Here is a 24,836-nt window from a genome sequence, read left to right as displayed (position 1 = left end):
ATAATGTTTTTTAATGTATTTTATAGAGAAAGACATTGATGTCGAAGCCATCAGCTTAAGTCCCACATCAGAGTTGTCTACTTCTAGCTCCACAACTAATTTGACAACTTCTGTATCCGCTAGAGGCGCTCCTTCAGAGCCTCAGACAACACTTGTGGACCCAACGGTCTCACCTTGGTCACATCATCCAGCGCAAACAGGCTTGGATGTCCTCTCCACCGTGTCACAGTTCTGGGAGTTCTCAACTTCTAGGCAGGAGGGAAGCACAAGCTTAGAAATTGAAGACACAGCCACTATGGAGAGTGTAGAAAAAATGGTGCATCCAACAAAGTCTGAAGATGGCATCCTTTCTGGAGTAAATCTAACTACAACTGAGACCTCAGAGATCTCCAACTCCTCTCAGTTGCCTACTGAGCATACCACAGTGTGGTATCAAACATCAGCTAACAGGGTTCATTTGGATATGACTGACACCTATGAAGAGGCAAGTGGAAATGAACCTGGAACAATTACTTCAATCCTTGTTGAAGACATAAAAATTGCCCCAGCAAAAGAAGAGGGTGTTACAGTGAGTCCAACTTTTGAAGAAGAGCAAGCCAAGGTTTCTCCAACTCTTGAAGGGAAAGCCTTTGTTCCTCTGGATAAAGAAGGTAATGTTACCCCAGCTGCTGAGCAAGCTGATATCACCACAACACTTGAAAATGAAACTAGCATTGCTTCAACCTTTGCCCCAGTCCTTAAAGAGAACGATAAACTCTCTCCAACATTTTCCCCAGAAGAACAAGAAGCTAGCAGTGCCCCAACGCTTGAAGAAAAAGACAGCATTGCCACAAACATTGAAGAAGAAGGTAATGTTCCCCCAGCTCTTGAAGAGGAAGCCAATGTTACCCAAAGTCCTGAGGATACTTACTTCACCAGAACAACTGAAGGAGAAACTCACATCACCCAAACTCCTGAAGATGAAAATACCTTTGCCTCAACAGATGAAGGAACAGACATTACACCAACCCTTGCTTTCGGAGAAGAAGCTAACATTGGCATAAACTTTGAAGAGGAAGCTTCTGTTGTCCCAACACCTCAAGAAGAAGCTAGCATTGCCCCAACCTTTGAAGAAGACTTTACTGTTTTTCCTTTTGATTCACAAACATTGAACTGGGCTTTGCTGACAACCACAACTGGACCCCAAGAGTCCATGAAAGATCTAGAGTACAGCAGTAAAACCTTCACAACATCTCCAGATTCTTCCACAACTACAAAACCTACTCCTGCTTCCATGAAGACATCAACCACCGCCATTAAGACCACCACACACTGGTCCAGACGTTCCTGGAGCTCAACCACCTCAAGGCCGAGTCTTTTCCACAAGACGTCGGAGCCCCCGATGGAGACAACCTTCATGCCACCGGTGGATCAAGGTCTGGTGGATGTTGAGTTTAGTCTCACCCAGCCGCCCACCCTGCTTATATTGCCCAATGAGAGGGCAGCTGTAGGCGGCACAGGGAAAGTTTCAGGTAATGTTAAAGCCACTCTCATCAGCCTAACCGTCCTCCTCCTGCTACTTGATGCGACAATGCACTAAATTCCCTGGTCTGTCCTCTGCCCCAACCTGCCTCTGCTCCATTTTCTGTAAAACACCTCCCCTCCTTTTCAAACGACTTCCCACGTTTGTTCCACTTGTTGTCTCAGAAAGCCCACTCACACCTTTGACTCCTCCCGCTTCACCTTCCTCACTTCCTCCCTGTGACTCCATCTCCCTTCTGAGATACTCACATTGGGACAGCTCCCATTTGGCATTTGTCTACAGCCCACTTTTGTCGTGCATGATGTTTTCTTCCTCATCCAAAGATTGACTTCTGTGAAGTACTTTAATATGTTTATAAAGGAGTGTTTCAGTGCATACTTGTCGACTTTCTGTGAGAGTGATGGTTTAGTTAACCCTTAATCAGCATCTCAAATGGATCCTATGTATTGTGATGCATTTCAGCACAGGTGTGAGTTCTTTCCCTCACAGTGTCTTTCGAAGAAATCTAGAAGTGTGTGGTTTAATTGAGCTGATCTAGGTATAAAGTAACAGTCATTGCAGCAAGATTATTGGTTCATAATTAAGTGATATCACACAAGAGGGAGTGCTGATGTACTGAAAGACAGCATGGCTACAAAACGTTTCAAGTGCTGATATTCAGTTTAACAGCACTTCCTTATGTGAAAATGCGTTTATACAGCAGTTGTAGGAGCAACATGAAGCAGTAAAAAGTAGAGTCCAGTTGTCATTAAAACAAATACAACTTTTCCACAGTTTTGCTGCAAGTTTCTGTTTATAATGCAAACAGTGAAATTAGAGGTGACACTTAAATCTGAGTCTTGTTTGACTGTTTAATAAATAAGAAAACCTCATGCTCTACTCGCAGATTATAGTTTTCAGTAACATCTCTATAAAGTCACTCATATAGAATCTCAGTGCTGTTATATTGTATAACAGCACTCATGGAACACCTCTTGTCCAATCAGATTACTTGCTCAAAACTAACTGTGTTGTTGTTGATGTGTAACTGGCAAGTGCTGAAACAGTTTTCATTGTTTAGGACTTCCATTACAGTTTTAGACAGTGTAGCACCAGAAGCACAGTTTTTTATGTTTAAAAGCACAAATGTTCAGCTGCTTTGTTGTGAATGGAAGCATTTAATTATACATTTGAATATTCTTCATAGTTCATAAATGTTTCATACTTAAGTCTGTTCTGTTGTTTTAACCATAGAATATTAAGATTTGTACCGTTTTGTGTTTTAAGCTAAATGATAAAGTCGACTAATCTATGATTGTGTTTTGTCTCATCATCAGTTGATGAATTTATTTTGTTTTCTTTAAGTCTGAAATGTTTTCTTTAGCTACATAAATCACAGCCGGTATCTCAAACACTGATATGAATGATCATTAAGTATATATATATATTTCTATACAAGAAAGAAAAATGTCAGTCAAAGAAGCTGCTGTCACTAAACATCACCCCAAAAACAGGGAATTGCCCTTTAACACAGAGAGGAGTTTTTGTGTACCAAGAAAACTGTAATGTGTTCACAGTTGCCATTTCACAAAACCAATCTGTCCTTTCTTCTTCACTTATTTTTTAATTTTCCTTTTTCAGCATCAAAAATATTACTTCAGCAAATAAGTATAGCACAAGTTGGAGCGTGAAATTACTTTTTCTTGTGGAATCATTGCTTAAACACATGTATATTGCCTTAGCTTAGCACTCGGAGTAAATCACACAGAAAGACATGAAGAATGACATCAATTATTGTTTAATTCAAACAGTAACAACTGCAAACTTATAAAAAGCAATAAAAAACAAAAAGGCTTGACAACTCTAGAGATCTCAATATACAGTACTGTGCAGAACTTTTAGACATGTTTGGGCCCAAAACTGAGGCATAATTAAGGCGTAGATTTGGGGATTAAGCCACCTAAGGGAAGGCAAGAATGAGGATTGACACAACCCCAGTCGTGCTCTGGATGTCCTTGCATAATACCAGGAAAATACCCTGGTGAAAACACAGCAAAGTCCACAGAGCAAGGGGCAGATGTGGTGATTCAGCACAGACTTGGATACTGTCCAGTCAGGTTGTACAGTTGTCATAACCCCCTGGTCATGTCGTGGATGTCCCAAGAGCCTGAAAACCACCAGTAGTCTAGTGGGTGTATAACCAGGGCTGAAAAGGCCAGGAGAAAAAGAGATGCTGTTGACTTTGCCCTTAGCTGTCAAGCAACACATGTGTCAACATGTGTCAAGCTTGACTCAGCCCTGGGTGGTGGCACATCAGGTTCAGTGAGGAATCCTTACCACCCTCATACCTAAAACTTATGCACATGTGACTTTATGTTGAACCCTTTTTTTTGTTTGTTTTTGGTACATCTGATACAAACTCAACTTATTTTTGCAGAGCAATGACTACCTTTGACACACAGACACCTCCTTCTCTGAAGGAGGGTTATGTGAGTTTGCAGAGTAATGACAGACACCACAAATTCTTGTGTACAGGGTGTCAAAAGGAAACAAATAAACCAAATCATCTTGTAAATGTTTTTTTTTAGATTAAACACGAATGTCCTTGCCTCTTTTACAAATTTAGAAAATTCACTTGGAATGCCAGCCTCTGATTTTCTAAAGGAACGTAAACAACCTAGCTTGTTACTGGGACAGCTTTTGCTCCTTTCTCAGGTTTACACAAAAAATCAGTTGTAGCTGCAATAAAAAAGAAACACGAAATATCAATACGAGTACCTTTTATGGATTAATTATCCCCAAACTATTTGCAAATAAGTAAATAGGTCCACAAATGCATACATACATCTATAAATGTGTACACTTATCTTAAAAGGCTGGTTTGCTGCACAAAACATGCTTGAATACCTAAAAATATATCATATACACTATGTGGAAAAAAGTATTTGGCCACACCTGTTACATATTGAATTCAGCTGTTTCAATCAGACCTGTTGCCACAGGTGTATAAAATCAAACACCTTGCCTTTGCAGTAGGACTATTAGTGTAATTTCATCCCTGCTGGATATTCCACAGTCACTTGTCAGTGATATTATCAGAAAGTGGATGCATTTAGGAACAACAGCAACTCAGCCACAAAGCAGAAGACCACGTAGATCGGGGTCAGCGACTGTTAAGGTTCATGGTGCATAAAGTCACCAATGCTCTCCTGATTCTATGGCTGAAGAAGTCAGAATTTCCACTGGCATTAATGTAAACACAAAAACTGTGAGGTGGGAGCTGTATTGAATGGGTTTCTATGGCTGAGCAGCTGCATGCAAGCCTCACATCACCATGTCTAATGCCACGCATCAGATGGAGTGGTGTAAAGCACACTGACACTGGACTGTGGAGCAGTGGAAATATGTTCTGTGGAGTGATGAATCACTGTTCTCTGTTTGGCAGTTGGATGGGCAAGTCTGGGTTTGGTAGATGCCGGGAGAACTACTCCTGACTACACTGTGCCACCTGTGAAGTTTGGTGGAGGAGGGATAATGGTATGGGGCTGTTTTTCAGCATTTCTTTTAGGCCCCTTATCTCCAGTGAAGGGCAGTCTTAATGCTTAAGAATGCCAAGACATTTTGAACAGTGCTATGCTTCCAACTTTGTGGCAACAGTTTGGGGAAGCCCTTTTCTGTTCCAACATGACTGTGCCCCAGTGCACAAAGCAAGGACTCTGAAGATGGTTGATGAGTTTTGTGTGGAAGAACTTGACTGGCTCGCACAGAGTCCTGACCTCAACCTCATCGAGTACCTTTGGGATGAACTGGAACGGAGATTGCGAGTCAGACCTTCTAGTTCAACATCAGTGCCTGACCTTATAATGATCTACAGAATGAATGGGCACAAATTCCCACAGAAACACTCCAAAAGAAGAGTGGAAGCTGTTATAGCTGCAAAAGTCTGGCCAAGTTCATGTATTAGAATTTGATGTCACTGTCAGTGTAATGGTCAGGTGATCGATTACATTTGTCCATGTAGTGTATATTAACATTTTTTATATTAACATAACCCTTTTTGGCTGACCTCTGAGGTCAGCCCTAAACATGGGTCTGTTTGTATCTGACTGAGTGACTGACTGACTGAGTGATACTCGGGTGTCGCTGTAGGACCCCTGCAGTTTACTCAGAACTGGACCACTTTCCTTGTTAAAACCCGAGCGGAGAGCCACACCGAAAGCTTGTCTTGGTTGTGTGCATCTCTTGTAGGGATGTGTCCCCTCCCCACACAAAAGAGCACACAATAAAGGGAGGATATTTTCTTCTCACTGTTCTCAAGGGCTGTGGTTGACCCGATGTGTGTGTGTAGGTGTATGTTTTTGTGTAAGACTTTTAACCAATCGGATGCGATAAAAGAAAAGCAGGAGGGGAGGGGGGAATGACGTTGCTTAGGGCTCCATCTCCACTCACACAGAGGGAGAGAGAGCGAAAGAGAGGAGAAAATGTATCTATATTAATTTAATAACCAGTAATAAAAGATTCCTTATAAATAAGGACTGCTGCTAGGTTGTGTAAAATGGCTTTTATACTAAAAAGTAGGTAAAATTTAGTCATCTTTGAGTTTTATGGTTTATTTATTGTCCCCATGCTCCATTTACAGTTTGATTTATTTGGTAAATATTTTGACAAAGCAGTGTTATTTATTTTATTTTTCATTTGTGTGTTTTTGTTTAATGTACAAAAAATGTACAGCATTCACCATATTGAATACAATTTTTAGAACGGGTGCTTGATTTTAAATGACTAGAAAATATAATTTTATATTAACCTGACACGCCAGATGGATTTGTTTCACACATCACCAGTGAGAAACACGGTTTGCATCTCAGTTCTATATTGAGCATTCTGTAAAATTATTGCCAGTCTGAGAATGCAAAATGCAAAGGATAGGATTCGATCTGGCGTGTTAGGTTAGCTGCTGACAGGGCTTTTTTGTTTTAAACTTTTGGGATCCTTCAGTTCTCAACTCACAGACATAGGGAACAGCACATTTACATACATCCCTCAAAAAATTTGCTCTGTCAGAACACACAATTCAGTCAAGCATTTCAACAGGCATGCCAGATAGTTCAGTGTATGCATGCATTTGCAAATATTTTCCAGCAATTATAGCTCCATATCTTTCAAGATACACTGTACACATGTATATATGTTTCTCTCATGTTACATTTCAAATACTGTTTTAATATCTAACGACCAAAGTGAAAAATTTCCTTCTTCCTTGCTGAGAAACTTGGTTTGTTTCAAAGTATTTTTTTAGAACAACAATTTTGTTCAACTGTTCAATTAAACTGGCAATTACATATTTTGAGTGTCACCAGGTGTTGTTCCAGTTCCTTTAACACAATTTACAAGTTGAATTTACAGTGGTGAAATTCAGCAGGTTTGACATAAATATGTAACTCCTATGTCTGCAAAGTAAACTGAAACTACATAGCTATATCAGATGTGTTTCTGAAAGGCACAACATGGTCATTCAAAGAGGAAAACATACTGCATTCAAGTTTGATATGTATATTTCACAATAAAAGAAGTAAAGAGGAGGAAAGAAGAAAACAAAGAAGAGAAAAATGTGGGGAAACGAACAAAAAGGAGACTGAAGAAGGCCCTGAAGAGTTTGAGTTCTGAATTCGTCCTCTGCTGCCCTCTGCTGATGCAGATGCACACTGCAGCTTCAACATGTATACTGTTACTTTTAACTTTTTTTGTCCGTTTTCCCTCTTTTGTAAAGCCATGTAAGTCATTAATAAACAAGCCTAGGTGCATCTCCAATGTTTGCTTATCTCAAGTACAAGCATTAATGTGCCTATCAATAATAAATACTAACAAATTGAATAATAACAGTCACAGGCAGTTCCCTTTCAATTGATCTCAGCATAATCGCCTTTTCTTCCTTTTTTCTTTTCAGATGTTTGTGTGGGAGACCCCTGCCGTAATGGAGGAACCTGCACTGAGACTGGTGGGCAGATTAAATGTCTCTGTTTGCCAACATATGAAGGAGATTTCTGTCAGACTGGTGAGCTGTTTGGCCTTTGTTATGCCTGGTAAATAACTTGCACTTGCATTTGGTTCCTAATAAGTAAAAATAAGTCTTTTTTCTCTCCTATGTGATGTTTTTCAGATATGGAGCAGTGTGAGCCAGGTTGGGATAAGTTCCATGGTTTCTGTTACCGACACTTCAGCCAGCGCCTGAGCTGGGAGGTGGCGGAGCAGCACTGTCGTATGCAAGGAGCTCACCTGGTGTCCATCATGACCCCTGAGGAACAGAGTTACATTAACAGTGGGTTTGGACTGTCATGAGTTATCATCCCAAGCAGTTTGTGTTTTAAAGCTTTAACAGAATATTTGCCACATTTTTCCACCAGGCAACTATAAAGAATACCAGTGGACTGGTTTGAATGACAAAACCATTGAGGATGATTTCCGCTGGTCTGATGGGAACCCACTGGTAAGAGATGCTGAAACTGTAGTGTGGCTTATATCTAATGTACAAAAAGATTTAGACGGATTCATGAGTTTTGGGAGAAAATACAGTCAGAAAGGAAACAAATCTAGAACTCAAAGGGGGATTTCAACTTATCTGGCACCCCAGAACAGTTGCATGTTCATTAGTATATGAAAGTAGTTTACACATTTCTACCCAAAGGATGCACTATAGACATCCTTAGTTTTACTGAGACCATCCTAAGTTTTAGGATGGCTAGAAGAGCCTAAGTTTGACTTTAATCAGGGACTAGAAGTGAGGCTATCTCATTCAGATCAATGTTTAACACTGCACTGACCCAAACACATTCACATTATTGCTCAAGACTCACTTTTTTAAAGAAGCTTTTAACATGTGGCTGTGCTCTGTGTTATTTCTATGTTGATGATATGTCATTGCTTATTTAAAGTCCCTGTAAAGTGAAATCAAAAATTTGTGTCTAAACACGCTAGATTTGCTGGAATAAGATTGCTGTAATCATGTCATCAAATACTGATATCTATGCGTGACTGAATTTTGGTTGAGACTGTTAGAAAGTTTTTCACCTCTTTCTTGGCTAGGTTTAATTTGGGCAGGGCCAGTATAGTACCCTATAAAATCACGGGACACTGAGTGAATAATCCTAATCCCCCATAACGCTACAACAATATAAAATCACAAACACTGTATCTACAGTTTGTTGTCAGCTGATGTCACGGCCTTCTTTGGCATTTAACACTCAGCTAAATTATGTGTTTTTGATTCACTGTGAGGTAAATTTCCCAAATCTATCATCCACAGTGGCCTATGGGTCATTAAAAGCATTATAACAAAGTAATTTGTGACAGAAAAACAGACTTCTGTCTCTCTGCTCTGGCAAAGATCCAGGCAGGGGAAGGCTAATTGCTGGAGTGGTTGTCTATTCTTCACTTGAACTTGTCCCAGCAGGAACAAAAATCTTACCTGCCTAAAAAAAATTTTTTTTAATTCATATTTCACTTGTCTTCAGTCCTGGGTGATCAAAAGCAGCAGACTGTAGCTGTGTTTCCTTTACCCTTAGAAATATGCAAAATCAAAACAGCGCAATAAAGAACTGGTAATGGAAACACCTGAATTTCAAAAAACCTCCCAAATATCACTAAAAAGATTTTATGCTCTCATGAGGAGGTTTTTCAGAAGTTTTGATATAGAAATATATCACAAAAGTGCAATGGAAACACTTTTTCCACATTTACAAGTCACAGGATGTAATGTATGGTGTCACATGACCAGTTCACTCAGAAGAGGAGACAAGACTTTTCTTAACATCATACTTATACCCTTATACGTGGCTTTTGCCATACATACAGACTTTTCCTCTGAACTATCATCCGTTGTTTTCATCTTTTGTTCAAAATTGTCAAGGCATGCCTAAAACTTCCTTCAATGGAAGCACATGCAATTTCAAATTCAAACTGTACTCAGTTGAAATTTAAGAAATATCACTTTTGTTTTACGAAAAACTGTAATGGAAAGCCAGCTTGTGGCTTTGTCTCTCTCAAAGCAGCAACGGTTCAATCCTTCTTTTCTGTTAGCGTTGCAGTACTGATTGGTAAAGTATCCAATGTTAGTCCTGTTTTATTCCAGCCAAGTCTGTCACAATAAAAGCCTCCTATCCTATTCACCTTTGAAGACTTTTATTTTAAAGTGCTCCATCAGGAAATTGAGTTTTTTTCAGCAGTAACTTAACAACACAGGCGTTTCATGAAGGAAAACCATAACTTCACATAACTCAGAAAATGAAGCATTAGGAGTACCTGAAGTGATAAATACAAGATGAGAACATGAAACTTGGGACTTAAATGTTTGCCTGTCATGTCATAAATGTGATTGTTTCTCTGGTGGCTTAAAAACAGGTTTGACATAGCAGCATAACAGACAGATGATTCCTCCAGCTTGTCATTTTTAAAAAATTGAGAGCATCTTCTTTCTCATGAAGGGGTGTGCTGATTTTATTCTTGATTTTATATATTTAGTTATGTTTGTCATGGCACAGTGCTCTGCCATACAACAAAAAAAATTACAGATTTCATTACCACTTTACAGGGACTTTAACCTTTGTGAATGTTGCTATGTTAATGCTGTTTTGATGTTGTGACTTTTATCTAATGTATAGTGTCTTTGAGACCTTAAAAGCACATTATGAATCAAATGTATTATGATTTTTTTTTTTCAATTGAAGAAAAAAGATTAATATTCACCCTTGTCTCCTCTGTACATATTCAGCTGTATGAGAACTGGTACAGAGGTCAGCCAGACAGTTATTTCCTATCAGGCGAAGACTGTGTGGTGATGGTGTGGCATGATGATGGACGCTGGAGTGACGTACCGTGCAACTATCACCTAGCATACACCTGCAAGAAAGGCACCTGTGAGTACTGTAAATTAGAAATCTTAGCCTCTTCAATTTTTATGGATTGCACTAATTGTTACAGCTTTGATTTTTATCCATTAAGCTGAAATATCTTATGTTTGCAAACAGCGTCCTGTGGACCACCACCAAAGGTTCGAAATGCCTCCATATTTGGAAAAGTTCGACAGAGATATGAAACCAGCGCAGTCGTGAGATATCACTGCGCTGAGGGCTTCCAGCAAAGATTTAATCCTGTGATAAGGTGTCTGTCTGAAGGCAGGTGGGAGCGGCCCCAAATCCTCTGCATCCCTGGTAAGATAAGAAATTAAAACTGGCAAACAACTACATTATACTTGACTCCTTCTTTTTTATTTCTTTATAGTATTATTTCACATTAGCAGGTTCTCGTAAAGTTATTTGTTTAATTTTAATGGTGTTTTCTAAAGATTTTTTAAATGACAAGAAGGAGAAAAATAACTCACATACACATATTTCTCCATTGATACACCACTTTTTTTTGCCCTTGCAGTGGCCAGAGATCAAACCCAGCACCCTGAGGCGACGTTTGAGCCCAGCAGTGACTTTGCTGCTGCTGAAGACCAGCATGAAGCAGTTAAAGAGGCACCGCAGTACTGGGACATCAGGTTCTAAATAAAAGCCATGCTTCCCTTCTCTTTATTTTCTTAAATACTGCTGTTGTAACTTGACAAGGTGGCAAGAATCAAGGCTTTAACCAATGATCACCCAAGACAGGAGCACATCAAAAACCAATGCATAGAGATAAAAACCGAAGAAACCTGAGTACACAAACGGGCTTGTTTTTCTTTTATAGAAGTTTAAAGGACCTATGTTTCAATGTCCCTTCAATTATTTTCCACTGTTTTGGTCTTGAGACCGTAAGAGTTAAATGTAGTGTTTTTCAGTCTTCAAATGAGGTTAAAACAATTAATTTCATGACAAAGAATTTCACTGAACTCCTCATTACTTCTTCAATTCCTAATCAACATACAGTTAAGCTGTTACTTTGTTGAATCAAGAACCTTTTACAAAATGGTGCTAATGTTTTCAATATCTTTCTTATCTTACAGACCTTTTCTGTGATAGATTTTTAGAGAAAAGTTTCTGCCTTTTTTAAGGAATTTATGGACTCCAAAGCACAATGTCATCTGAACAAACAATAATTCAGTACAAAGGCCTATATGTTCGTTTTTACACCTTTGATCGATGTCCACCTACTTCTGGGAGAGACCTTTTATTTCCAGCCGACACAGTTTTGTTCGTCAGCTTTATGTTGTAATAAAGTTTTGTAGAACAGAGCAAAGAATAAATTGTGTTCTTATTTTACCCCAAGCACTGTGTATGTCTATCATTTTGTGTTTGAGCTGGCATAAGCTGACTCCCAGACTAATAACAGATAAACAACCCCCTTTTTAGCTATACCCTTTGTATATATAAAAATGGAATTTAACCTTTTATGGGGTGTATTATCAGAAAAGTATTGACCAGATTGTGATATTAGATCATGTTAGAGTTTGTGGAATAGATGACCTACATCCATCAAGCTTATTTGTTTGTAGCCTACTTTTTTTTTTAGGTCTACAGTCATGTTTAATCATGAAAAGGCCTATATTTGGAAAGATATCTGCATTGAATATGACATTTTCATACCAGTTTCAGGCCACTTTGGCTGCATTCACACAGCAGACCTTAATGCTCACTTCTGATCTTTGGTCAGATCTGATCTTTTCTCTGGTATGAAAAGATCAGATTCAATAGGACTTGGGTCATTCACATTGTCAAATGAAATCAGACATGAGTCACATATGAGCAATTAAATCAGATTTGGGTCATTTTTCACTGCAGTGTAAACATACCCAAAGTGACACAAATGCTCATATGTGACTCATATCCGATTTTTTTCTGACTGGGTATACAGCACAAGTCCTATTGAATCCAATCTTTACAGATTCAGGCCACTTTCATATGTGGGTCTAAATCAGAGACATATCTGATTTCCAAAAAGAGAAGACCTGAATAAAGATCAGAATTGAGCTTTAAGGCCAGTGTGAACGTAGCCATGCTCTTCTGTAGCCTACACTGAATAGGCCTAAACATCTGTGGCTGGAGATCTCTGAAATTTTGAAAAAAATTAAAATAAACAGAGACTACTATTATATAAAAAAAATACAATTAACTGAGTTATATTTAACGACTTTTAAATTTGTGAAATCACACACAAAATGTTTTGGCTCACAAAAAACTATTTGACATTATATAGCAATCAAACAGGTGAATCTTTACTTGTAAGTTTAAAAAGGTAAAGTTGTGACGTAATTCTGCGCGACCGTGCGTCAATGGTCGTTGAAAGCAACAGAAAGACTACGTCACGGTTTCACCACTCCGGAAAAACAAAAAGACCGCAAAAACAAGTAAGTAATTTCATGTTTAAAATTGACATTATTGCTTTTTTAGTTGTCAGCTACAAACATAAGTGTTAGTGTTTAAAGTCATGAGGAATAAAATAACGTATGAATAAGCAAAGCGGACGTATTTGTTGGTTTGGAGCTAACGGTCGCAGGTGTTTAAGCTAGCTAGTTACAGAGAAACTCCTGACAAAGAGCAGGAGTTGGCTAATGTCGAGGACACACTGCACTGAAACTAAACCTCTCTGCCAGTGAATTTCTCCCTGGCTTACTTTAATCAGGAGAGATCTGTTTAACGCTGCTTTTGTTGTTCTGGCTAAAATGAACAGGGTTTATAACTCACTAATGATATTTTTGATGTTTTTCTCTACCTGAAGTTTGTGCAACAGTCAAAGGTTTTCAACCACCAGGTGGCATCATAGGGCCGTGTTACAAATTAATGCTGTAGGAAATGATGGCAAGCTGGCATTAGTTCGTCACTCAGTCGACATTCTTTATCACAGCATAGTCCTTAGAAAATATCTGGAAAACTGCATAAAAACGGTAGAAAGCCTTAAACAAAAAAGCTGCAAACAACTCCAAAGGTAGTCTGCTGTCAAACACTTTAAAATAAAAATAGGCTACTTTTATGAAGATCCATGTGGTGCATTGTCTCTATTATTATACAGAACTTTATACTTATGTGTAAAGTCATATATATATTAAACCTACTGAGACAGCTGTTATAGAGTGTAAAACCTACTTGCTTCAATCACTGCAGGCAAATAGCAAAAAAAAGGTCCACTTTAGGTCCACAATATTTCATGATTTAGCCACAAACTGCTTTGAGTCCTTTTAATTCTTTATTTTCTAAGATAGATATACATTTTAAGAGTAAAAGGCCAGTTTTGATGCAATTAACAGCTTTGATAGAGGAAGGGGTTAGATGTTGTAACAACATAAGGAGAAATATATATTGTATTCTGGCTGTGCAATCAGTTATTTATGAATCCTTGATTTAAACATGTTCTTTAATTTGTTGTTAAAGTAATCAATTTGTATCTGTAGAACAACAGTCTTCTTTTTCTTTGCAATCAGTGGCTCTACTGATTTCTAAACAACTAAAAGTTGACCCACAAAGCTTTCCAGCTTTAGAAGATCAGTAAGAACCAACCTTTACAGTGGTGTAACTGAATACCTCAGAACATTAAAGTTAGTTTCTAAACAGTGTAGTACATAGTACCAATAATGAGGAGAAGACAAGACTATGAGAGGAAACAAACCTTTGCAAAGAGTGGTAGAATCAGAGTGAAGGATATAAAAAAGAAAAAAGTCAAGCATTAAACAAAAGAAAATAAGTAATTAAATTAATAATAGATCCTAAATAATTGGATTTCAATATATTTCAAGTTAACATATACATGTCTTGTCGTGGCAACCACACAACCACAGCAAACAACAGCAACAGTCTGAATATTCCCAGATAAAAGTGTCCTATTTAGGAACACTTTGTTTCCCAGTAAAATACAACAGTGGACAAAGACAACAACTGTAACGCTGAAATTATTCAGCGGTGTCGCTGACAGCACGTCGTCCAGTGGACCAATCAAAGCATTTGAAAAGGCACCACTTAAACAAGAACGTCACTGTAACAAGGAGGAACAACAAAAAGTCTCACCAGCCAGTTATGAATTTCACATGATTTAAGATCTTTTTATTATAACAATGGTGCTCTGGTTTATGAATCAAACTAATTCTAAATGCGTACCTTCAACTGTCAGCCTCGGAGGAGGGGGAGAGAGGACTCCATCATGTCTGCAGCTGTGTCATAGGTAAAGTTATCCTCAGATTTCACACGGCTCTAACCTCTTTATCTGCCAAGATGGGCTGTTAAAAGTTCTCCCAAACTTTGTAGTAGGTCCCATTGGTTAAAAAAAGTAATCCATTGCTGAAGTCTGTGTTGAAATCAACAGAAATGATGCTAATTAGCAAACTTAACATGCTGAATTACGTTTATAAGATGATGTGTTTAAGTTGGGAAATTTTAGTGTTTAAAGAATGGGTGTAAATATGTCAATATATCAATTAAAATAATCTAGTAATCTAAAAAGATAATTATTTATTAATATTTTTAATAATTGAAGATCTTTTGGAGGGAGGTTGCAGCATTATTAATAATTTAAATGTAATTTATTCTGCCTATTTATTTTAATATAATTTAATTACAAGAAAAAGTTATTTATTCACTTTAATTGCTGTACCAAAAACGTACCAAACCGAAATTTTTCCATATCGTTACACCCCTAATTTGAATAGTTGCATATGGAGCAATTTTCAGTCCCAACATCATATAGCTAATCAAGATTTAAATCCTGAAAGATCCACATTATTATTGCTCAGTGGACAAACATACAAGCTGCTTCCCCGGTGTGCTGTACATATGTGCAGCCTTTCTTCCCTCTGGTCCTTCTCAGTTTGAAAAGACAGATCATCATTATCAGACCTGATCAGAGGGTGATGCTGAATTCATTGAGCTGTGCGGATGTTCACAGACACGTCCACTCCACTGTTCTCAGGCCTTCAATAGCATCCAGCAGCTCTGCCTGAATGCCGGGATGTACCGTCCAGCCCCTCCGTCATAGAGCCGATAACACAGCTCCAGATGGGGGTGTATTGTGGCCTGTGACCTCAAAGGTCAAGGGGTCAGAGTGGAGTGAACAGAGGCCGATGGTTAAGGACTCCTCATGGAGTTCCTTTTTCTTCCGCAGGACGCGTGGCTCGCTAATTGAGGGCCCACCTCCCCAAACCCCAAGTGCGAAGTGCTTGACACCCAAAAATGACCGCTGGTGTGAACAGGGGGAGGAGGGAGGAGAAGGGAGTAAAAGGGAATTAGGGTTTATCATTATGAATGTGTTGCTCTGGCTGCAGCAAAGAATTTTTTGCAAATAATGATCTCCAGCCGTTAGTCTAAAACTAGATTATATTTAGTTTGAAGTGGCCTAACACAGGAAAGATCAGTAAATTTGGGTTTTTAAGAGGCTGAAAACATATAACATAAACAGGACCTTGACTGATTATTTTTGCTGTACTTCTAGTTTACAGTCAGAGACCTATCAATAAATCCAGTGCTCCACCATGAAATGGTAAAAAAACTGATCCAAGACTGTAGCTGGCCTTATTAGTTCTGTCATCACATTTTTTTGCCCATTTGATTGAATGGCATTTGATTTAATGGTTATCTAGCTGCAAGCACAAGACTCATGTGGCCATTGCACAAGAGTCTTTTGTTATCAAAAATGAAAATATTATGTCCCACAGTTTCATCCAGATTTCAAGTTGAAGATGTGTGAGTGTGGTAGGATAAAGAGAAGTTGAAAAAGCGTTATCCAAATGGTCTGGGAACCTCAGCATTGAGATTTACCCACAACCCTTCACCCTGCCGCACTGCTCACCAGGATACAAACAACCTTTGTGTTTTTTTTCCCCACATGAGGTCCATTTAGACCAACGCAGAAGGTTTTTTGTTTGTTTGGGATCTGAACTGCATCCGCTTCTTCCTCTGGTCTTAATTTGACAATACAAAGGAAAATACTGAAGGAATTAACACATTTGTGTGTTTGAATACAAATTTTAGGATTTGATACACAATGATTCCTTTCCCTCCAATCTTTACCAAGCAGACTTTACAGTCCTAATAAAGTGTTTTTTTCACAGTGAAGATAATTAACTTTTTCTCCAGTGGAGCAACACGTATGCAAACTTTGGTGTCAAATATTATTCTTTGATGAATTGAATTCAATGAATTCATTATTAAAAATCTCTTAAATTAAGAAGGATTTTTTCCCCCAAAAAATGTCTAGATAATTTTAAGTTTTAACTAGAATCCATATTTTTCCTTTCAAACCTGCAGAGTGATTACAGTTAATAAAAGTTTAGATAAGTTTGTCCACTGACATTCTCTTTAGAAAAAAGGCAGGTGGATGAGAGAACATCTTAAAATGTAAGAGCTTTATTATCTTTCATCTTCTCATAAATCCTCTTTTGCACTCTTACACACTGAGCTCTTGTTATAATTTTAAAAGATTTTTCAGTATTTTATAACTGGCTGTGCCTTTTGGACTTTTTATCATCTTTCTATATTTTTTTTCTTCATAAAGGAACAAAATTTTTCCGTCCGACATCAAATTACCAAACCAAATATGATCAGTATTCTTCCATGTTAAACGGATTAATGAGCTGCTCATTCTTTTTATAATCAAGTGTTGTCAGTAAGGATTAAGTGATGTTTTCAGAAAAATGTGGACAACATTGAACCTATCAGAACATAAATCTCTGCAGTGAAAGCATTGTTTTAAATCTACTTTAAATATTGTTTTATATCTATTGCTGTAGTATTGATTATGGTAATATTTAAGATAGGCTTTTACTGTCTGACTAATAGATCATGTAAATTGTAAACAGAAAATCTGTTAAGGATTAATTGCTTCTCTTAGCATTTCAGGGCTCTGAAACTATGAGCTGGGCTTAAAACTGTCCATTGTTGGCCAGTAGTTATCCAGTTGAATCAAACCTTTTTGCCATGAAAACATCTGATTTTATTTACCCTCTTATTGCACTGCTCCTCCGAATAAAGCCATTACAAATCTCATGTTATCGTGATGCAGTACATTTACAGAGATCATTGTGTCAGTTTCATACACACACTGTAAAGGCTGCTGCTCTGTTGTGTGTGGTTAAAGTGGTTGTATGCGTGTATCAGTTTCTCAGCATGATAGAAAGTGCGTGCTGCCTGCCTGCAGTCGGCAGCTCAGCTTTCAGATCAGCTCCTCTCGTATAATGGTTGCTTTAATCCGTGCCAATTAGAGCCACAGGGCACAGGGAGTGGCTGTTTTCACGCTGCACCAATTTACGCTGGGGGTGGGAGGACTGATTGACAGACAACCGTGTGAAAACAGAGACACAGAATGGGTTATAATTTGAACCCACAGAGAAGCAATATGGAGGACGCAGCCTGCATGGGAAACAGTTTGTGGGATCACTCAGTGAAGAGTTTTCTCACTTCAGAGAGGATCAGTTGACAAAACAGTCAGTTCAGTCAAAAAATACCCAGAAGTTCTCTGACCTTACTGGGAATCAAAATGAACTAGCGCAGTGATATTTACATTTTTTTGTAGGAAAGAACTCATCATAGATAAATTGTTGCCATCATCTTTTGATACAACCCAGTGTTCTGGTATTCTGATCCCTTAAAACCAAAGCGATGCCCATTTTGACCTTTACGAGCTGAAAGCCATCCCACAAAATACTTGTAATCACAGTGAGTATTTCTGTGGTTTAAAAAATTTGAAATAAAACATAGACTGATTTTTGAATCTAGATTGTTTTGTTGAAAATAATTAGAAAGACAAGGGATAAAAATTTGATTTAACAAAAGAAGAAATAATGAATGAAACCTGAAAATTGAGCATTACTTTGTGCAGAGAAAATGCAGATTTTCCTTCATTTAACTTCTTTTGAGTAATCATATTACCTTTGCAACAGACTGTAAAGTATTGTCTTTATATACATAGAAATAAAGCCTAGTGTATTATTTTACTATTATTAAATTATAATTGGGACAGAACTTCCCACGCTGGATGAGATCTACACCACCAGGTGCCTCAGAAAAGCAACCAGCAAACTGCAAAGACCCCACACATCCGTGCCATCACCTGTTTGAACTGCTGCCATCAGGCAAATGTTACAGAGCCCTCCGCACCCACACAAGCACACTGAACAATAGCTTCTTCCTCAGGGCTGTGGCTGCCCTAAACAGATTCAACAAACTCTCCACTTGACACACTATTACAGCATAAAACATGTTGCTGCTATCATGACATTTGTACTGCCATGACAATATTCGCACTGTTAAGTTATTATAAGTCTTTATATCTGCACACTGTTTGCACACTGTGGAGTTATATGTGTAGCTATTTATTTATTTGTATTTTTTATCTGTTTATACGTTTTTTATCTATTTCCTACTGTCTTTTTAATCTTGTATTGTTGTACAGAGCCATAACAAAATTTTGTTGCACAGTGCTTGTATTCTGCAATGACAGTAAAGGTTTATTCTATTCTATTCTATTCTATTCTATTCTATCCTATTACAACTGTAATTACTGTAAGAAAATACTGAATACATTTCATCTGATATTTTTTGAAACCGTTTTTTTTTTTTTTTTTTTAGATTTTGGGTTTTTAAAGCTTTATATCACACAGGATAGCAGATAGAATGGAAACTGGAGAACGATAGAGAGTAGGGATACACAACATTGGATTTTTGCTGATATCCAATATATCCAAACTCATTTTAGCTGATACTGATAAAAACACTCCTTTTTTATTGCAAAAACACGCCAAGTGTCTCCTGTGCAAAGAGAAGCTGAGTCAAACAGCTGAGAGAGGAGAAGGGAAGTAGACAGTCTGGTCTTTGTTTTACGTTTTGGGCTTCATTTAAAGTGTTATGGGCCAATGGTCGGCCCTCTTGAGTGTGTGGCACCGAGGCAACCTCCTTTATACGATGGTACAGTTGTTCATTTAAACCGATATTTAAGGCAGATACATGATTTATACTAATGAATTGTACAGCCGATTTATCGGCTTAAATATTGGCAGACATTTTTGTACCAGCAGATACTGATGACGAACTTTTTAAGCAAATATCTGCCGATACTGATATCATGCTGATAATATTGTGTATCCTGAATAAAAATGGGGAATGATCTGCAAGAGTCAAACCCCGGCTGCCCGCATCAGAGTCAACGGCCTCTGCACAGGGAGTGAATAGACATAGCCACCACCAGTGCCCTGGTGCTCAGGAAACTTGGTTTCTTAATGTGCCAGAAATGAATTTCCAGATTCCTATTTATCATTGATCATTCAAAAATGACTGTGTGAATGCCTGAAATCATCTTCTGGCATTTTAATGAAGAGTCCAACTTTACTTTTAGATGCTGTCATACTTTAGTCATTGCAGTACCGCGTTTCTCCAGACGGAGGCGCCATGAACTGAAGTTCTTTAGAACAAAATGACTGCATGGGGATCTCCTGTTTGATATTCAGCCTCTTGTTTCAGTCATTGAGATCAGGCCATGTGGGTTAAACTTCTCCCGAGGATTACTGTCTAGTGTATGTGTCATTCATGTTTCTGTGGGACCGTCTCCTTCTCACAGCTGTTCACTGATCTTTGATAACACATCCAAGGAGTGCATGTGTGTATGTGTGTGTGTTCGTGCTCCTCATATCATATTTAGGTCTGCCCTCAGCTCAAAGCATGATGTTATATAACATGAATAAAAATAATGAAAATATCTTAAATCTAATGATATTATTATTTCTAAAGTTTATGGTGAGATGTCACATTTTTAAATTATATAGAGGATGAGACCTGTGTTATTTTAGTAAAACTTAATTAAAAAAAAAAAAAAGAAAATTTCCTCTTTTTATCATGGTCTTGTTTTTCTTTAATGTTCAAATTAAAAAATGAGAGGAATCACCATTTTTCCCTTTAATAGGCTATATTTTTTCAATAAAGAAAACTCTCTTGGATTAGGTCAGTTTTATCTGTGAATAACTTATAACAAGTCATAATAATTCATGCATTCATTTTGTCCCGATCACACCAGTTTTGAAATCACTGGTTATCAGCCTGTTTTAGAATTGATTTAAAATTCTGGTGATCACTCTTAAAGCACGTAGAGGATCAGCTCCAGAATACATTGCTTACCGCCTGGTCCCTCTAAGCCCTCGTAACCTGAGATCAAACGATTGGCCGATACCAACTATTACTACAAAGTATTCCTCAGACCTTAGAACTAAAGATGACCCAGCCTTTTTCTGTTTGTTGTGAAGAGACTTGTCAGAGGAGGTCAGGAAAGCTAACTTACTGTATTCTTTTAAAAAATGATATTTCAGCCTTCCATTTTTACTTTATTGCATGTAAAGTGCTTTGTTCCTAGTTTTAAAAGTGCTATATAAATATTGCTATTATTTAACCCTGTAAATATATAAATTGTGTAAATTAATGTAAATTTAAAGGCAATTAAACACAAGAAAACCAAGAAGAACTTTTCAGTTTAGTGTAAGTAATGAAGGAAGTATGCCACCAAATATCAGTTGTACTGAAGTTAAATCTTCTTTCAACATGACTAAAAAGCATAAGACTTAACTCCTAAAAGAGGGGATTTAATGTATTTGGTTGAGGAGGTATTCGTATGCAGAGGTGGCAGTCCTCAGCTCACTGGTTATAGGTCTGAATCAGTCCTGGTGCTTCTTGATGCGAGACTTCCCGTACACTCTCTCCCCATACTTTATGTCCCTCTTTAGCTGTCTTCTCCAAAAAGCCTGAAATCTCAATCAAAAAGAAAAAAAGATTTGGGCTCTTAACTGAAGATTTTTATATTGTCATTATCAAATGAGGCTTTATTTATTAAATTATTTTTTAAGTCTGTGCTGCCAAAAGTATATAATATTCAATAGAGTTTACAAGACCTAAAGTGATGTTTCCATTTGACATGCTTCCCATCCTCTCATCTGAGACCTCAAAACTCTTTATATACTCTCATAAACGACAAAAAAAGCACAATTTGTCACATTGTGGAATTTTCAGCAAATGTTTGGTGGTTTTGCACTGCTTATGTTTAATTTGTTAGCAAAAAATTCATGCACTCTTTTGAATAATTTGTCATTAGATAGACTTATCTTTGCAGTTCCAATATAATGGATACCAGTAAAACAAGCTTTAGATTTTCATGATATAGTTAACAATAGATGTAACTAGTGGAGTTTGAGTTTTTAAAATTTTTTTGCCAGAATATTTCACTGCTTTTGGGACACAAATTAACTTAAGAATTAATTATTTTTCTATTTTCATACTTTGAACACTTAGCAAAGTTGTAAACGGCTCCAAACGTAGCCTTTTTGGTAGTGTCTCTGAATGCTAACCTATATGCTATGCTATGCAGCTTGTGATTTGTACATCAGAAATGTAAAATAAAGCAGGATGAGGTTTTTTTTGTATCAGAAGAAACATTTTTGTACATTAACTTCTGTGCAGCACAAGCCCAGCAGAGATAAATCATCCCTCTTTGTCCACAGAGGGAGTCAAAACGGACTCAACTCAAAAGTTCCTCACAGGAGCTTTAAAAAGACTTTTATTATGACAGTCTCCTCCAGCGCTCTGAGTCTTCAGGCTACATTTTTATATAGGATTTGTTCCCTTATAGTATCCCCTCTTAGCTCATAAATGCTTCCTTATGTCTTTATCTGAGATATCACAACAGACCCTTCCATATTTAACGTTAGGCAAGCAGACCCAGAGTCCCTTCATGTCTACCCAACATGTCAATCAAGTGTGAGTTTGTGACACAAATCACCAAACAGAGCCCTGATGACATTGTAATCACCTCTGTGTGTGTATGTTTTTCTCGTCCTGATCTGAATCATTAACATGTGAAAGCCCTGAGTTCCTGTGAACTTATTTGACCTCTGACCTCTCCCTCTATGTCTCACAGACAACCGCAGCTGCAGTGGTAGGCTCCCAGTTGGTTCTCACCAGTAGACTCCGGTTCAGGTCGACTGGGACTTGTCTGCTCATAGACAACAATGAGTGAGTAAGAAGAAGTGATTATTATAAGTGGCTTTGACTAGTTTTAACCACTAATGACTTATTGAGGCATATTCTTCACCCTCCCTCATTCTCTCTGAACATGGTTTAAACATACTGGGGGCTAGACACATTTACACACATACTCATACTGGGAAACATTTGATTCTAATAACCTGCAAAGGGTGCTGTGTTGAAATAAGAGACAAAATATGAACAGAGATGAAAACTATGAGAGTCAAAATAGAACCAAGCATGCCATGTTAACTACCATAGGGTAGGGTGGTTAAAGAGACACATTAGTAATGATCTCTGATCAGTGTGCAACTGCTTCATTCATTAAAGCTATTTACAATGGAAACGCAAGGTTTACAGAAACCTTATAAACAAAGGTATATCAAGATCAACTCTAGATCATAATGCAGATTTCAACTTCTTAATGAGCACAGCTGAACATTTTGACCGTTGACCTCCCAAGACAGAACAATGTGTACTTGTTTCCCATCATCCTTGGTTTAATATTCTGTACATACAGATCATGACTACTTAAACCAAAGACTGTTTTTTTGAGACACAGCAGGTTGAAGACCATCTCTAAATTCATTTTACATATTTGTTATTCAGAGATTATGTTGAGTAGTACAGAGTTTCTACTTCATCTGTCTGATTGACTGCATATGGGTGACAACAATTAGGTGACCTGAGTTCACACAATAACACCTTTTACTTCAGCATTTAGTTTTCTAAATAAAAAGATTAAGATCTTGATTACTTTGTTGACAGATGAAAAAAAAAAACAAAAAAACTTGTTGCTGGGTTAGCAGCTGGTAGAGTGAGTCCCCCATATATAAAGACTACTGTCCTCAAAGCATCAGCCACTGCTTCCCTTCCCCACATGTCCTGTCTCTTTTCATCTGTCTTGTCCAATAAAGGGCAAAAGTGCCAAAAAAATCATCTTAAAAATATTAAATCCCCATCCATCAAGCAAAATGTAACAATATCAGTGGACGTTTCATATTCGGCTATGAGAAAAGAGATTATAAGTGAACATTATTCTGGTCTCTTACACCGTCTTATCAGTAATAATGTTTGTTTTTGATAAAAACAAATATATGAAATGAAATTATGAAAAGGTTGCAGGTCTGTCAGTGGTGTATCCTTTACAATGGTGAGGACATGGACCAGTGTGAGGTGACACCAAGGTTCAGTGTCACAAACTCAAGCACTGGTTGTTTTGTTTGTTTGTTTGTTTGTGTAAAGAGGGTTTCAGTGAAATAGTGCAGGAAGCAGATCACTATTTTGTTTCAACTAAATCTGAAGAAAGACACAGAACAAAAAACATACAGATGCTTAAGCCTTAAGCATCATTCACATATGCACTCCTCAAAATTTCTGGACCTCTGCCACTGAAATCTTCCTGTCCAGTCTGTTCAATCCATTCAATGGCAGCAGGAGACTTTCTGTGGCAACAGTCTTTCACTATGATAAGTTTATTTTTCTCTTAATCAGTGCAATGTGTAGTGTGATGTTTCACAGTTTAAATGGAAGAGTTTTAAAAACATACTTGCAACCAGGAAACTATATGAAACAGCCTCTCTACATGCATGACAATCACACCATTCACTAACAGGTTGCATGATAAAAGTCATCAATCCCACCCACTTGTTTGCTATGAATTTTCCAAAATATTTCTTGCTGTATTTGCAAAGTTTGTTTCTACCCAGGGGGCTGGCAGGAAAACAATTCTGGGTGAAGTTTGGGTTAAAAGGTTGGCTGTTTTTGTTGCAGCTCAACTCGAAAGTGTATTGAAAATTTAAGGAGTTTTATGTGAGAATACCATCGAACAACACAAATCTTTATCATATTTGTAGGTAACCAGGTTTATCTGATTTTTATGAAGAGCATAATCAACCCCCTGATCCTCAACTGCATCCCAAAAACCCCTCAAACATGTTCACATGACTACACAAACACACATGTGCCAGGCAGACACATTCCTACACGCATTCAGACTCAGACATGCAAACTACATGGTACACACTTTCTCACAGCTTTACACACACACACACACCCACACACACACCCACACAGTGTGATGCAGACAGTTTGAAGGGCCTCAGCTCGCCTGCCTTTCTTTGGCTGTCTGCTCCGTCTGACCCGGCCCTTTTTACACATCTAATTAAGAAGTCAGCCCCTCTAGCATGCCGTGACACACTCACGGCTGATTTCTAGCCATGTTTTGTGCCTGTGTCTTCGTCTGGACACATCGGTTTTATAATGTCATCTATAAGATATTGTTTTCCTCATCAAGCTCGCCTCCCCAACTGTTGATGGTGTGGGAGATTCACAAAACATTCAAAAGACTGTTTTTGTGAGAAACCAGTGAGAGGATG

General features: G+C 37.9%; 1 protein-coding gene across 1 annotated transcript in view; it reads left to right on the top strand.

The window, feature by feature from the left end:
- LOC121523667 (brevican core protein-like) overlaps positions 1-11,046 on the top strand; it is a 30,567-nt gene extending 19,521 nt beyond the window's left edge. Inside the window, exons 8-14 of the mRNA XM_041808599.1 lie at positions 27-1,511; positions 7,449-7,556; positions 7,662-7,820; positions 7,906-7,988; positions 10,269-10,413; positions 10,525-10,707; positions 10,925-11,046. Of these exons, the coding sequence (XP_041664533.1) occupies positions 27-1,511; positions 7,449-7,556; positions 7,662-7,820; positions 7,906-7,988; positions 10,269-10,413; positions 10,525-10,707; positions 10,925-11,046 (2,285 nt within the window). The remainder of the gene's footprint in view (positions 1-26; positions 1,512-7,448; positions 7,557-7,661; positions 7,821-7,905; positions 7,989-10,268; positions 10,414-10,524; positions 10,708-10,924) is intronic.
- Positions 11,047-24,836: the final 13,790 nt, after the last annotated feature.

Source organism: Cheilinus undulatus, linkage group 16 (genome assembly GCF_018320785.1).
Source record: "Cheilinus undulatus linkage group 16, ASM1832078v1, whole genome shotgun sequence".
NCBI classification, from domain to species: domain Eukaryota; kingdom Metazoa; phylum Chordata; class Actinopteri; order Labriformes; family Labridae; genus Cheilinus; species Cheilinus undulatus.
Note: the sequence above shows the minus strand (reverse complement) of the source record. Positions and strands in the feature narration are given on the sequence as shown.